The sequence below is a fragment of the Saccoglossus kowalevskii genome, chromosome 2, assembly GCF_978046115.1.
Source record: "Saccoglossus kowalevskii chromosome 2, keSacKowa6.1, whole genome shotgun sequence".
Classification (NCBI taxonomy): Eukaryota; Metazoa; Hemichordata; class Enteropneusta; family Harrimaniidae; genus Saccoglossus; species Saccoglossus kowalevskii.
The window spans coordinates 35,445,027-35,459,483 of NC_140642.1; the positions used below are offsets into that span (position 1 = coordinate 35,445,027).

The window sequence follows — 14,457 nt, forward strand, 5'->3', positions numbered from 1 at the left end:
GCAGATTTTGCTCATTTGGAAACGCAGTGAGATTAAAATCAAATGAAAATTATTTACAGTATTGAGAGAGCTAACATGTGCAAAATAATCCACTATGTATTCTAATATTTGATTGTCCATCTACAGGAATATCTCTCAATTCAAAAATTCTTAAGAACATCGACTCCTCTCCATACCATATACATTACAATACTACTTGGCTTTGAATCCACTCACTATTCACATCCCCACTAATGCCTAGCTGAGATTGTTGTTAAATTCAATTGGCATTCAAAGCACCACTGTTTCCAAGCAACACATTTGAATTTCCTATAAACAATGTATTTTATATGTACGGTAATGTACATGTCACATGGGGTCCATACTGAACATGATGTGGTCCTCACCAACTGTGACAGAGTAATTTCCCAGATCACTTATGACATACCATAGTGAGTGATGTTTGCATATTAAAATCAGAATGGTTAATGAGATATTGCCAGCATGTCTAAACTTAATACTATTAAACTTTATTATCACAATAAATTACTAATGCCAATAATAGACTGTCATTTACAAACTTGTAAAATGTTATAAGTTCAAGTTAAAAGTTCAATATATTGCAGTTGCTCTGCAGAGCTTCTTCAACAAGTATAGTAGAAAAATCAACAATATCTTCCATTGGAATTCTTGTAATTTTTCCGAGATTGTCTAATACTCTATCAAGCATTTTTTGTTCTGTTACATATGTTGCAGCCCCAATGATAGCCACAGACAACAACATCATGTCTTGCTCAACTGTCCTGAATTTCACTCTTTCTTCATGGCAGACTTCAGCGTTTCCAGTCGCTATACAGCACAGCTTCTCATATACAGATTGTCTTTGGATGTACGTCATTTCTAAGATATGTAAGCATGTATCATGCAGCACTTTTACATTGGTCATTGTGTCGTTATGGCCAAGAATTTCAAGCAATGCCTCAATGTACGTTAATGCAGAGGTTGATGACACTTTAAAATCAAGAGCTTTCAAAATACTAAGTTCAGAGAGCATGATACTTTCGTTTGTGTAATTACGTCCCGATTGAGAAAGAAAATTATTGCATTTCCTTATCGTCACAACTTTGGCATGAGAGATTAGTTTACTTGCTATTTGCACTGAAGACACCATACGTAGACACATCAAACGACTAAGCTTATTCTCCAATGCTTTCCACTCTTCTTTCTTGTCAGCATACTTATTACTAGTTCTGATATACTTGTATAAGCCATGTAAATGTCTTGACATAAATTTATCAAAGATATCTACTGCCAGAAATTGACTCTCAGATGGTAATCTGAACTTTTCACAAACCAAAAAAATATACTGTGCAAGTATTCCTGAGCAAAAGTATCCTTGATCATAGATAGTGTTGCACTGAGCGTATTCTTCATTTTGGGAAGCCAAGATAAATAGCTGGTCTTCAAGAAGCTCTGCTGGCATACAAGCACCTTCCAAGTTAAATACTGGTTCTGGAGGACTTCCAAATATTCGACCAGCTACTGACATGATTACTGCACCAATTACTAGAAATGAGAAACACATGCATTAAGGTTGATCAATACAGATTCATTTTTGCCATTTATACAACTAGTTTGTCATTTTCTTTGACATCTTCAAGTCGTGGCTTATGTATCTGAATTGTTCTTGTGGCTGTGGTTAACTAGTAATATACCATGGGTATTACTTTTAATATATTATTTTGTCTGTGCTTTTAAATGGACTTTCAATCTGTCTGTTTTCAAGTCTGTGGCTATTTTCACTACATGTTCACACTTTTTCAACAGGAATGTATGTCTACGTTTGTACCCGTGTTTTCATGGAGGTGAAATAGGTGGTTTTTACTTATGATCGGTGGGTGTAGATGGATTATTTTTCAGGTCAATGAGCGTAGAGCGAGAAAATTTATTCAATGATGATATTCTAGCAACTTTTTTTTACGGTAAGACAAGACTTTTATTATCCCTTGTTTTGTGAACCCGCCGAATGAACAGGAGCCGAAAATGAAATAAAAATAACATTTTATTTCAGCATAATTTCTCGCGCCTACTGACTTGTGAGTGCAAAAAATTGCTAAAAAAATTATTTTTATCTTCATTTTTTTTCTGCCCGCCGCCTAACATATCCAAGTTGCATTTTCATGGGAGTATCATGATCAAAGTACCGAAGTCTCGCGCAGGTCTATTATGCGCATTGGTTGACAGTGAATCTCAGGTATTGACCTCCCTGCGTGCTGCTTGAGACTACTAGGCGAACATGGCGGCGGCAATTTGCGTGCCAAAACTAAAATGAAATGAAAGAAACTGTATTTTTGCTATAATAGCACATGCGCTTACATAAATGCCAAAGGCGTGTCTATGCTCAGAAAATAAGTTGAAGATTGAACAATAAATACTGTATTTGTTGTCTCCAATAGAAGTGTACTCAATCCAGAAATTGCATTTATTGTACACTAGATCATAAACAAATTATGACCATGCATGCATAGACGCACATGCTGTCATTTGCATAAGTGCAGGTACTACCATCAAATCTGTATTAGAAGTTGCACCCATTCTTTTTGAATAATTTTAATAGAAGCTGCGGCTTCTAATATGGGAGATGTCTTAATCATGGGTGACATGAATGCTAGAAGTGCTCAACTGTCAGACTTCATTATTAATGATGACAATGACCACTTACCATTACCAGAATATTTAATATTAAATATTCAAGTTTATTAGGCAAGTTTCCTAAGGACAATATTATTAGACAAGAACGATATAAAATTAATTCAAACGCCCGATAAATACTTTTAGTTCCTACAGCTTTTTGACATATTTAATAGTTTTTACTGCTTTCGTTTTTCGTTTAAGTTAAAAATTATCTAATTTGTTTATTTGTATTCTAACTAGTTTGGTGTTTGGACTTTTATTTAAAGTTCTTCTTGATTGCTTGAAGTTTTGTCTCTTCAATTCAATGGCTCTTCACTTTTACTTGTTCGACCGAATCAATGCGCCCAGCGTTTGCGTTGTAGTAAAGGCTTGGAACATATGAAAATTACTACACGGTCACTCATTGAAGATCCTCTAATTATTCTCTATAGTTTTAGCGGGGTTATAAAACTCTTGCCATGAACCAACCCAATCTTAAACTCTTGTTGCAAGAGTCCGTGGGAAAAAACAGAATTTGATTATGAGTGCCATGCTTTTGTTTTTTAAGCTAATGAATGAATCGCTAAACTAAGTGGAGTTTCACAATTTGTCTTTTGTTAGCTTAGTGTAATGGTGAAAATTGGAAACAAATTAATTAAAATAAATTTTATTGATAGAATTGTTCGTATTTTTTTAGATAAACGAAAAAAATAATACCATATGCATAAAATGTTATTTTAGTATTAGTAGCAGTTTCCAAACACATTTCTTTGATAAAATTAAAAAACCCTCAAAAATAATTGTCAATTTTTTAACACTGAAAGGACATCAAAAAGTACTTAGTAAGACAATGTATATCTTCTTTAACCATATGTTACAGAGCATAATTTTGAGATAATGCAATATATGCGTTCCATAGGAAAATATTAAAAATGCCCTAAAACCGACTACTAACATGCTACTTTTCACTTCATTTTGTACATCGACTTTCTCCGAACCGAGTACGGTGATAATTTTATTCCATTTTCTTCATCCTCGTGATATGAAATATCAAATATGTCAAAATGACATATACTTGTGTAGCATTCTACATTAAAGTGCATGATTGTGATTTTGAGAGCTCGAGCGTCCTGCAGTCACGGTTGAGTAAGATTATTTACGCCGTTCGCCAAGAAATACGACATAATGAACAGCATTTACGGACAACATTTGTTTATATTGCCGAAGTATAAATCAATACTGCAACGAATCAAAAATCCTACCTGTCAAAGAGTAAAGAGTCATCAAAATACATGTTCAAACGGCAGACGATGTCATACTGCCCTCTGAGATAAGGCGGAAGTTAACAGTACGCATGCGTAATTGTTTGTAGGCCTATCACAGTATACTTCGAGTATGCTGATTGGCTATTATCAGTTTAGCTTTTATGCACATTGATGATGGCAAAATTACATTTTAAGTATTATTCTATTCAATTAAACTTTATCATTATTTAATCTCAAAATGTCAGTGCTTAATAAAATGTCGAGTTTCACTATTTGGTGACGCAAATGTATATTTAGTCTACGAGAATCAACTGAAGACCGTTAAGACATGCCATAAACACTTCCGCGTTTTTGACCAATCAGAAAAGTTGTTATAAATCAAAAGCGCAGTCTAGGCGGCGATTTCAATTTCCCCACTAACGACAACACATAGCGTAGAAGTGTTTAGGTGGGAAACTGGACGTCAGGAGTTTGCTTAGTTATCAATATAGCGTGAGTTGGATTAAATAAGACATTTTGGATATTACATTCTGCATTGAAGTGTGTACAAGCACAGTGTCTCCAGAGACTGTGGTACAAGTAACGTCTATCAGTCGTCTACACGGAATAGACAGGTAAGTTACGTGTACTATTTCACACACGACAGCGATCGATGATTCCTGAACACTTTACACAACTCGACTCGACTCCATCTATCTTCAGGAATATTGAGTCACTCGAAACTATACGACGAGTATTTACCATAATTTAGTGTTTGAACAATTGTGACATTTTACTAGTAAACACTTTCTACAAACTGTTAGTACCCGTGCTGTTGAACTGACTAAAACGAAGAAGGTCATGTATTTGCCTTTGAGATTGCCCGTAAAATATGGAGAGGGGACATAGTAATAGAAACATGCTTATACAAAACACATAATAGTAACTCGACTAAGCTACTGAGGTGTATGTCGAAATAACAAAATGAGGGGTCACGATAGAACACCGCTAACCTGATAACATGGACATATTTTTATTTGATTGTGTTTCACTCGGCTTCCTGCCATTGCCGTTCACAGAGCATTCCAAATTTTCTCTCCAACATGTTAAATCTTATTACCAGACAACGATGATTATTTTCAAGAGAATCAAGGTTGGAATGAATGTGTCCAGTCTTTCATTATCAAGCATTTAACGACATCCACGTATTTTGTACCAACTTGGCAATGTACCAACTTGGCGTCTGTTACCTGGCAACTCCCATTGTTAAAAATGGGGAAAACCGTTGGTATCTTGTGTACCTGTTATAAGTAGTCCCGAATCCCGCTTCACATAGCTTATTTATATAATCTATAATTGCTAGTTTAATGAAGTAACTTTTAACCATAACCACTAAATTATAATTGTTCCTGAGTGTGAAGCAACTAGATTGCATTTCACTATGGTATTTTTTATTTTTTCCCACCATAAACTGTAATAGTGAATTAAAAGAGAAATCTGAATGAAGAATCTCTGTTCTATTTGTTTGGTTTTTATAGTTTATTAATGAATTGTCTCAGCCACTTCTGTTATTGTGTCTTCTGTTACATAGTATCAATAGCTATTGTTATCAATTGTTCTCAAAGTATGTCATCAACCTGATTATATGAGACGTTATGGCAGACTCGTATTCATGTATTAACAAGTACAAATATGTATGTACTCAATTTGGTTCAGTATCCAACTTATCCCTTAGTGTCTGTATTTGTTAAATTTTTAAAACACCTACAAAATTGTTATTTTACTATTTTATTTAAGTAATATCATTTACACACTTTCCCTGCATGGTAGGTACCTGCGCTAATTATCAGTCACATGTATAGTTTTCTTAATGATTATTTTATTATATACTGAATTTAAATTGATTGTAACAATATGGACCTGTATGAGAATTTTAGATGGCTGATTATTAACAAAATTGTTGATTAATGAAAGATTTACTCACACTGTTCTGAAGTAGTATGGCTGAAAAGCGTGATGCGACATGTTTTCTTTATTACAGTTGAGTAGTAGCGTGGTATTTGTTGATAAAATCAGTAGTCTGCTATGGCAGTTTGTAATAAGTGAAGTGCATTAAAGAATTGAAACTGTCTATTTTGCTTATTTCTAGCGAGTAATAATAACTAGTGAATTTAGCCTGAAACCAATATTGTGTTCAGTCACATGACGATGTTGTTACAAATCAATTAATATTAATTGTCAGCTGTTAATCAATGGATTTAATTGTTGTTTTTAATTTTAAACTTGTTGTTTTGAGTAAATAAGAAAAAATAATCTGTTTGCTTTTCATCAAAATCACTCAAAAGCTGCATGATGTTTTATTTACTCTGTCCTTATCATGGTTAAAATTTAATGGCTGGTTGGTTTAATTCATATGAAGGTTGTTTGTCTATAAAATAACATACAATTGACTTGCAGCAAATCAGTTACCATTTTAATCATCGAATTTGATGCCTCTTTTGGTTCTGGGTATCTTGTGACTTTTGATGTGTTGCCAAAACATTATGTCTATTCACTACATAAAGCTGTTTATTGTGCAAGAACATGTAGTGAGTGGTCTTTGTACTGCCGATGTATTAACAAAATAAAACACCTTATTATCTCCCAGTGGCTTCAGGCAATATCCTTGAGTCAATCCATAGTTCACTATGTACCAAGTAACTCTAATCTCTAGGGTGTAGTGTCAAGTAGCTATTCAAAATCAGGAATTTCTAGTTTGTGTGTTAAATCTTCTACATATTGTATCATGGTTTAATTTTAACTATTAATCAAAAGAGGTTGTGTGAGTTGTTTGTTAGTACTACAGACACTAGTGTTATGATTTACACTACATAGCGTATGAACAGAGGAAATACAACGGTAAATTGCACACACGTTGCAATACTGTAAACTGTTCGTTGGAAAAATTTTCACTTTCTTGCTACCTGGAACCCTAGTTAATTTCTTAAAGTTTTGTGATTTGATTTTTGAAACTATAAGTGCAATAATTATATTAACTGGTAATTCTCTATATTATGCATCATTTTGTTACTCTAATATTCATTTTTTTGCAGGTTATTTTTATTTAAAGTATACACTTATATTTATTCAAGAAGGAACAAAGAAGAGTAGATCTGATGAGGTGACATATCTAGTTTCATTTGGAATCAGTTTGAAGTAACATGTCCTCTGATTCAGAGGGTTATGATCATCGTTTACCGCCACGTAGAGCTTCCCGTCGTCTTCCCACACCTCCTTCTTCACCCCGTAGTCAAGGTCTCTCAGATTCAGCTCTCACTCGGGATAGTGTGACTGCACTTACAACTACTCTTTACGTAAGTAATATTGTATGCTAATAACTGTGTGTGATTTCACTAATAATAGAAAGTGTACATGTTAGAAAGTCAGTATCACTTAGTTGCTTAGTTTCTTACTAGGTTCAATACATAAAAGTAATGACAGAACACCATTAACCCTTGTCCTGCCAGTGGTGAGCGCTGTGTAGTTGTAAATTGACCAGATAAGGGTTAATGAAGTTATAATGTGCTTAAATTGTCAACAACTACATACCTATATGTTTTCTTATTTAACAATGACTTGTACAACATTGTAATCTATGATAATGAAATAATAATCTACTACAATAACGTTGTCTTCATACATGTATCTACTATCATAATTATAGTATTATTAGTTGTTCTCATTGGGTGTTAGTCTGCAATTACGTTTATTTGTGTATGGCCATCGTTATTTTTGTTTACATTTACATTGTATTTGTAAAATATGTTATCATTATTTGTACTTTTAAAATATGTGTTTAGGTTGTTAGAATATATTTCATGTTTTTTTGACAGATTTAAAGTCACTGGTTCAGGTGTACAAAAATTCACTTGAAATAAAATGTTTCTATTTAGAGGTTCTGACACAAAAATCCTATGATATTGCATAGGTATTACCGGTAATGGTATTTCAGCCAATTGTAACTCCTACATCATAAGTAAATTAGCAGATTTGTTGTGTGGTATTTTCTTGACTGTTGAAAAATGTGTGTGTGTACTGAAACCTTAGCTTATCCTATTATTAAGTTGTAAAACAAATCAATATTTTGTCATGTATCAAAGATCAATTATCAAAGAGACTGTGAATGATCCATGTAAATATATGAGAAGTGTAACACAATAGAGATATGCAAATTGAATCATTGTGTGAACTTTTCCTTATTCTTATTCACATCAATATCTTGTGTGTGCAATCTTAGAAATTTGGTGGTTAGCTTCTTAGATTTTACTGAATTCAACATTGTTTTGACATTAAAATTTTTGATTCTTTTTTGACCTGGACAAATCTTGTTTAGTACTATGCCTGTTGCAAACAACATTTTACTTATTCTTGCTTCTCTCTATAATTTATTTTTTCCAGGACACAAACCGTAATTTACGAGAAGTAGATCGAATGTTAGGTCAATATCGTGATGCCTCAGACTCGCAGAGTTCTGCAATTAATCGGGTGAGAAATTCAATGTATTTAATTTATGTATTCTTACCTTCTACAGAATAGACAGTTCAAGTGAGAAAGAGGTCATATTCATATAAAGAAGACAAATTGTGTTTTCATCAACATGACTCCATCAGTAGTTTTCTCATGGTAAACATTGCTAGTTGTGAAAAACAGATATTAGCGTGCATTTGTGACAGCAACTGATGACCAATTGTCAAAAGACCAGACTTGTTTTATGCTTTTGGTTTTTTTTTTTTAATTCAATATTTGGATTTACTGAATGGTGATTGGAGAAATCCCATACTATTATTAATTTACCCCAAAAAAACATTAATTTGTTCGCCATTAATTAATTAATTAATAAATTAATTAATTCATTCTGAAAAAAAAATAATTATTGAATGTATCAATTAATTTGTGGTGTTCAAAAAAGATATGAATTTTTTTATTTTGCCTTCTAATTTTTATCAAGCGAATTTAGTCCGATTGCTTTGATACTATACATATTGTTCATTTTCTAATGATATCTTCAGTTCTTAATTGAAATGTGCATTGCTAACAGTGATAGAATTAGAAAGCATTGCTCAGCATACATGACTTTTGGTGTCATGTTGTTGAAAGTTTATTGCCACTATGTATGGATGCCATCAGTAACCTATTGCATGAATTCACATCTTTCATTTGATATTTGCTTGACACTCTGTTAGTCCGCCAGATCTACAACAGACTCAGTAGTTTAGTTTTGAATTCCTGATTGTTTCTATAAAATTAATCCAACAATATATTTGTCTTATATATTTTTGAGGAAAACAAGTACACCTAGTTTTGCATACTTTCTACAAATTGCCATTGGGTCCACCGTTGTTTTGTGCATAAAATTTTAACTAAACCTGCCAATGCTAAGATATATCATTACGTCTGTCCATGTCTATTTGCATAGGTAGATCATCCAAAAATTATTTGCAAGCGTATCTATTCAAAAGAAGATTTTTTGGTGTCACTTATAATATTTTTGACTCCCATGTGCGAAGCACATAATGGGAGTCTTTGCAGTTAGTGTGTCTGTGTGTGTGTATGTGTGTATGTGTGTATGTGTGTATGTGTGTCCGACTGTTCCACTGCTATCTCAAGAACCATACATCGGTTTTTGATGAAACTTGGTGCATAGATGCTCTGGGCCAATGCGCAGATTTGATTAGGTTTTGGTAAAAATCCATGCTCGTTAAGTACCTAATTTGCATGATAATTAGCTAATTTTTAGCTGTTCTATGACTGTTCCACTGATATCTAAAGAACCACTCATTGGATTTTGATGAAACTTTGTACATAGATGCTCTGAACATATGCGAAGATTTGATTAGTTTTTGGTAAAAATTCGTGCATATTAATTACCTAATTTGCATGTTAATTAGCTGATTTTTAGCTGTTCCATGATTGTTCCACTGATATCTAAACAACCACTCATTGGATTTTAATGAAACTTGGTACATAGATGCTCTGAACTGATGCGCAGATTTGATAAGTTTTTGGTAAAAATCCGTGCATATTAATTACCTAATTTGCATGATAATTAGCTGATTTTTAGCTGTTCCATGATTGTTCCACTGATATCTAAACAACCACTCATTGGATTTTGATGAAACTTTGTACATACATGCTCTGAACTAATGCTAGGTTTTGATTAGTTTTTGGTAATAATCCGTGGATACTAATTACCTAATTTGCAAGTACTAATTATCACATTTCAATGAAACTTGGTACATAGATGTCATATGACACTGCACAGACCTGATAGTTTTTATGGTAATATCAGTTCATATTAATTACCTAATTTGCATAATTAATTAATTTTCAGCATTTGATATAAGTACTAATCATCACATTTCAATGAAACTTGGTACATAGATGTCACATGACACTGCACAGACCTGATAGTTTTTATGGTAATATCAGTACATATTAATTACCTAATTTGCATAATTAATTAATTTTCAGCATTTGATATAAGTACTGATCATGACATTTCAATGAAACTTGGTACATAGATGTCATATGACACTGCACAGACCTGATAGTTTTTATGGTAATATCAGTACCTAATTTGCATAATTAATTAATTTTCAGCATTTGATATAAGTAGTGAGCATTACATTTCAATGAAACTTGGTACTTACATACTCAAGGACTATGCAGAGATTGATTGTTTTCGATAAAAATTTGTGCATATTAATCACCTAATTTGCATAATTAGTTAATTTTCTGCTTTTCCACGGGTATCTCAAGTACTAATCATCGCATTTCAATGAAACTTGGTACATAGATCCTTTAGGACTATGCAGAGACCTGATTAGTTTTAGGGTAAATAATTGTGCATATTAATTACCTAATTTGCATAATTAATTTTCAGCTTTTCTACTGATATCTAAAGTACTAATCATCACATTTCAATGAATCTAGAATTATGCAGACCCAATTAGTTTCCGGTAAATATTTGTGCATATTAATCACCTAATTTGCATAATTAACTTTCACACTGATATCTCAGGTACTATACATCACATATCAATGAATGTACATGGATGATGTAGGACAATAGACAGACCTGAATAATTGTGGGTTAAAATCTGTACATATTAATTACCTAATTTGCATAATTAACCAATTTTAAGCTTTCACACTGATATCTAAAGTACTAATTATTCCATTTCAATGAAACTTAGTACAAAGATGCTCTAGGACAATGTACAAACCTAATTAGTTTGGGGTAAAAATCTGTTCATATTAATTCCCTAATAAGCATAATAATTCATAATTTTTGGTTCTAATCACATTTCAATTAAACTTGGAGACATAGATTTTCTGTTACATTGCGCAGACCTCATTAGTTTTACACTCAAATCTGGTCATATTAATTTTCTGATTTGCATAATTAGTTTTCAGCTAAGTAATTTCGAATTATATTTAATGTGTCTCCAATACTCTAAGCTTTCTTTGATTTATTTGTCTGTTGCAGCTGAGAGAGAACCTAGCACGTTCCAGTGATAAACTAAAGGAAGAGAGGTTGAAAAGAAGTTTACTAAGAGATAGTAGACCCCTTAGATCTAGCGATCTGGACGAAGACATTCCTAGTAGACGATATAGGCCTACATCCCCATTAAGGGATTATGGGGTGAGTTAGCAATCAGTAATTTTATTACTAATGGCACTTTATAGTAAATGTGAGCTTAAATGGCATGAACTGCACATTTGATACATGACTACTTTTAATTGGTTTCTTGACAGGAGAGTGGAGAATATTCTCGGAGAAGACGAAGAAGAAAAGCATCAGTGAGATTTGAAGGTGAACCAGAAGAACAGGTATCTATGTATGCTGCTGTAATTGGCAGTTTTCTCATATATTTTATCAAACATTCTTTTGTATATCTTTATTTTTTTTAACTTGACTAGATTAAGACTAGTTGAATTGATCTCAAAAACAAAATGTTCCGCCCGAAGAGACTGGCTTGTTTCTCTACTAGTATTTAGAGCATAAAACATGGAGTCATTGCGGTGAAAAAAAAAACAAACACTTAAAATCAAGAAAAATATTTTATTTCTATATACATTATAAACTTACCGGTATATTTGCAACATGGATTTTGTCTTGTAATTAATAATATTAATTCATTCCTAGGACAGGACATTCTACAATTTTACCATATGTCTATGAATGTGAAAAAAACAATTTAATTATAACAATTATAACATTTTTCTTATAAAAATAATGCTGCCTAATCAATTCATACAGTCATCATTAAAAATTGTCATCAAATTTGGCAACACAGGGCCTAATTTGGTAGGTTTGGCAACAGCCAAGAACAACTTTTTCCCTGAAGGAGTTCTTACCAACTTTTCATGGTAATTAATAACTTCATCTATCTGTGGAATTACTCAGAACAGCAATTCTCTGCATTCAGACATAATTTGTAAAATATCCATTTGATGACGTACTTGCGTGACAGTCACTGAATTCTAAACTATAAATATTTCGTTTGAGTTTTTCTATTGCTAATTTTTTTTTTTAGATTTATAGAATTTCGCCTGACACATTAAAAACACAGATTTGGGCTCAATTTTTTTTTATTTCTTCGTCCTATGCCAAGTGTGTTCTTCATAGTGTGTTCTTGTCACAGTGTATGCCTCATAGTATAACCTGTACACTGAACCAGCCTACAGATAATGGATACTAAGTTTTAAACTGATTATATTCAATATTTTTGCTCACATGTGACATTTTGAAAGAAATATATTTGGAAGTGGAAGTTAGTAATTTACATCAATTTGGTTGTTATTTATTAACTTATATTCAAAGTTTCATTTCAATTAGACATTCTTCTAACAATGGCGTCACCTTTTGACATTCAACGATGTAAGCTGATACTGTCGCATGCACCTGATTACTAACTGTTTACATTGATTTGTTAATTAACTTGTATATAGCCTCTAGTCACCTTCCGGTCTATTATTAAACAGGCACTGGAAATTTGAAGTCTTGTGCAAAAAAGTAATACCAGTGTCTTATGCAATTTTTCTGCTTGCAATGCAAGTTACTTTACAAGTTCTGCATGGACATTTCCATAAGTACAAAATGCTTGTTTTTGTAGCTCCACGATATTCACCAAAGCGTGCGTGATATTAGCAGTGATCAGGTTCGATTAGCCGAAGATCTTGAGAGGGAGGTAGAAAGGCGGACAAATTTGGATTACGAGCACAGGCGTGCAATATCCCAGTTATCAGACAGTATGAGACAAGTCGGTAGTAGAGCTGCTGATGAATCGGTAAGTGGCACATACGATTGTTATATTTATATTGACTAAATATAAAATAAATGAAAGCTGTATTAGTTAGCTAACTATCTATCTGTCTGTCTGTCTGTAGTAGTTATCTACAAGCACTATGACTGCATGTGTCACACATTTACTGTCCTTGTAGGTTTCTAATAGAGTTGAGAGAAGACTGAAAGAGATAGAAGATGAGATTCGATTACAGAGAACATTAAAACAACCACCAATGGACTCAATTGGTATGGTACCAGCTGATCTCCGACAGGTACGAATCAATGCCATGGAAGAAAATAATTTTATAAAAATATTTTGTCATCATATCAATTGTACGTCAGTGCTACCAACATGTTGTAAATTATGCTGATGATGCCCATGCCTGGGCAAATGCCCACCCCCCACTTTTGACACGCTCAGGGGGTCTTTTTCTACACACACACACACAAAACTATTTTCTATTCGTTGACTGTGTTTGTATTAACAGTTGAAGTCTGTCGTGATACTTATAACAATTGTTAATTGCGTAAAACAAGGAGTGAACGCAAAATAGCTGTGACAGCTTTCTGCCTTCAGGGCAGCGCGTTCACCGCTGATTTTTTTCAGAATCATAACAGTCAGCAAGTCTATAAAAATATATATTGAAGCAGAAACAATAGTTCTCTTTTATGAAATATGCCGTGGTTTGGTTTGTGCATCCTTAGAAACGATTCAAGCAAATCGTATAAGGAGAGCCGCTAAGCAAGTGTCGCACTCGTTCGGCTTTAGCGTCGTCGACAATGAAACCAATGTTGCAATATTGTAGCAACCCTTACCTAGGACAGTGGTTGAATCACGTTATTTTGGCTTTATAAAATATTTTGTAGCAGCTTGCGAATCCATAACTGGGGTCAGCAAGTTTGCAATTTTACGCCGAAGAATGCCAACTTTTTTACCATCTTTCATCACCGCTATTGCATTTCTGTCATGAAAACTATTCTTCTGACGTTGGATAAAAAAAAATTCCTATTTCAAGTCCACCGCGATATCCATATAGTGAGACATTCCAACCGCCGGAACTTGCTGATTGATAACTTTCACCGTGATTGATAAGCGTCGAGTCTGATAAAAAAGCAGTATCACGATTTGACCTTTATGATGAAATACTAGTAGTGATGTCATTCTTAGCCAATCAGTAAAGCAGATGCATAAAGGTCAAAGATGATTGCTAGACTGTAAACAAAAGCATC

General features: G+C 33.3%; 2 protein-coding genes across 2 annotated transcripts in view; one reads left to right on the forward strand and one right to left on the reverse strand.

Annotated features, from left to right (window-relative positions):
• Positions 1–494: 494 nt before the first annotated feature.
• Positions 495–3,962, reverse strand: LOC100378768 (cyclin N-terminal domain-containing protein 1-like). The gene is made up of 2 exons (XM_002735668.3): positions 3,915–3,962; positions 495–1,545 (listed from the first exon to the last, which is right to left on the reverse strand). The coding sequence occupies exons 1-2, from the start codon at positions 3,934–3,936 to the stop codon at positions 584–586; spliced, it is 984 nt and encodes a 327-aa protein (XP_002735714.3). The 5' UTR covers positions 3,937–3,962; the 3' UTR covers positions 495–583.
• Positions 3,963–4,490: 528 nt separating this feature from the next.
• The window catches only part of LOC100378618 (centrosomal protein 128-like), a 29,693-nt gene continuing 19,726 nt past the window's right edge, over positions 4,491–14,457 (forward strand). Inside the window, exons 1-7 of the mRNA XM_085495036.1 lie at positions 4,491–4,531; positions 6,989–7,249; positions 8,334–8,420; positions 11,425–11,580; positions 11,694–11,768; positions 13,055–13,228; positions 13,383–13,499. Coding sequence (XP_085351162.1) covers positions 7,097–7,249; positions 8,334–8,420; positions 11,425–11,580; positions 11,694–11,768; positions 13,055–13,228; positions 13,383–13,499 — 762 coding nt within the window. The 5' untranslated portion in view covers positions 4,491–4,531; positions 6,989–7,096. The remainder of the gene's footprint in view (positions 4,532–6,988; positions 7,250–8,333; positions 8,421–11,424; positions 11,581–11,693; positions 11,769–13,054; positions 13,229–13,382; positions 13,500–14,457) is intronic.

Excerpts from the sequence above, each read along its gene's own strand:
- LOC100378768 (XM_002735668.3), bottom strand. The coding sequence starts at position 3,936 with ATGACTCTTTACTCTTTGACAG. Across the intron at positions 1,546-3,914 it reads GACTCTTTACTCTTTGACAG|TAATTGGTGCAGTAATCATG; the intron begins GTAGGATTTTTG and ends TCTCATTTCTAG.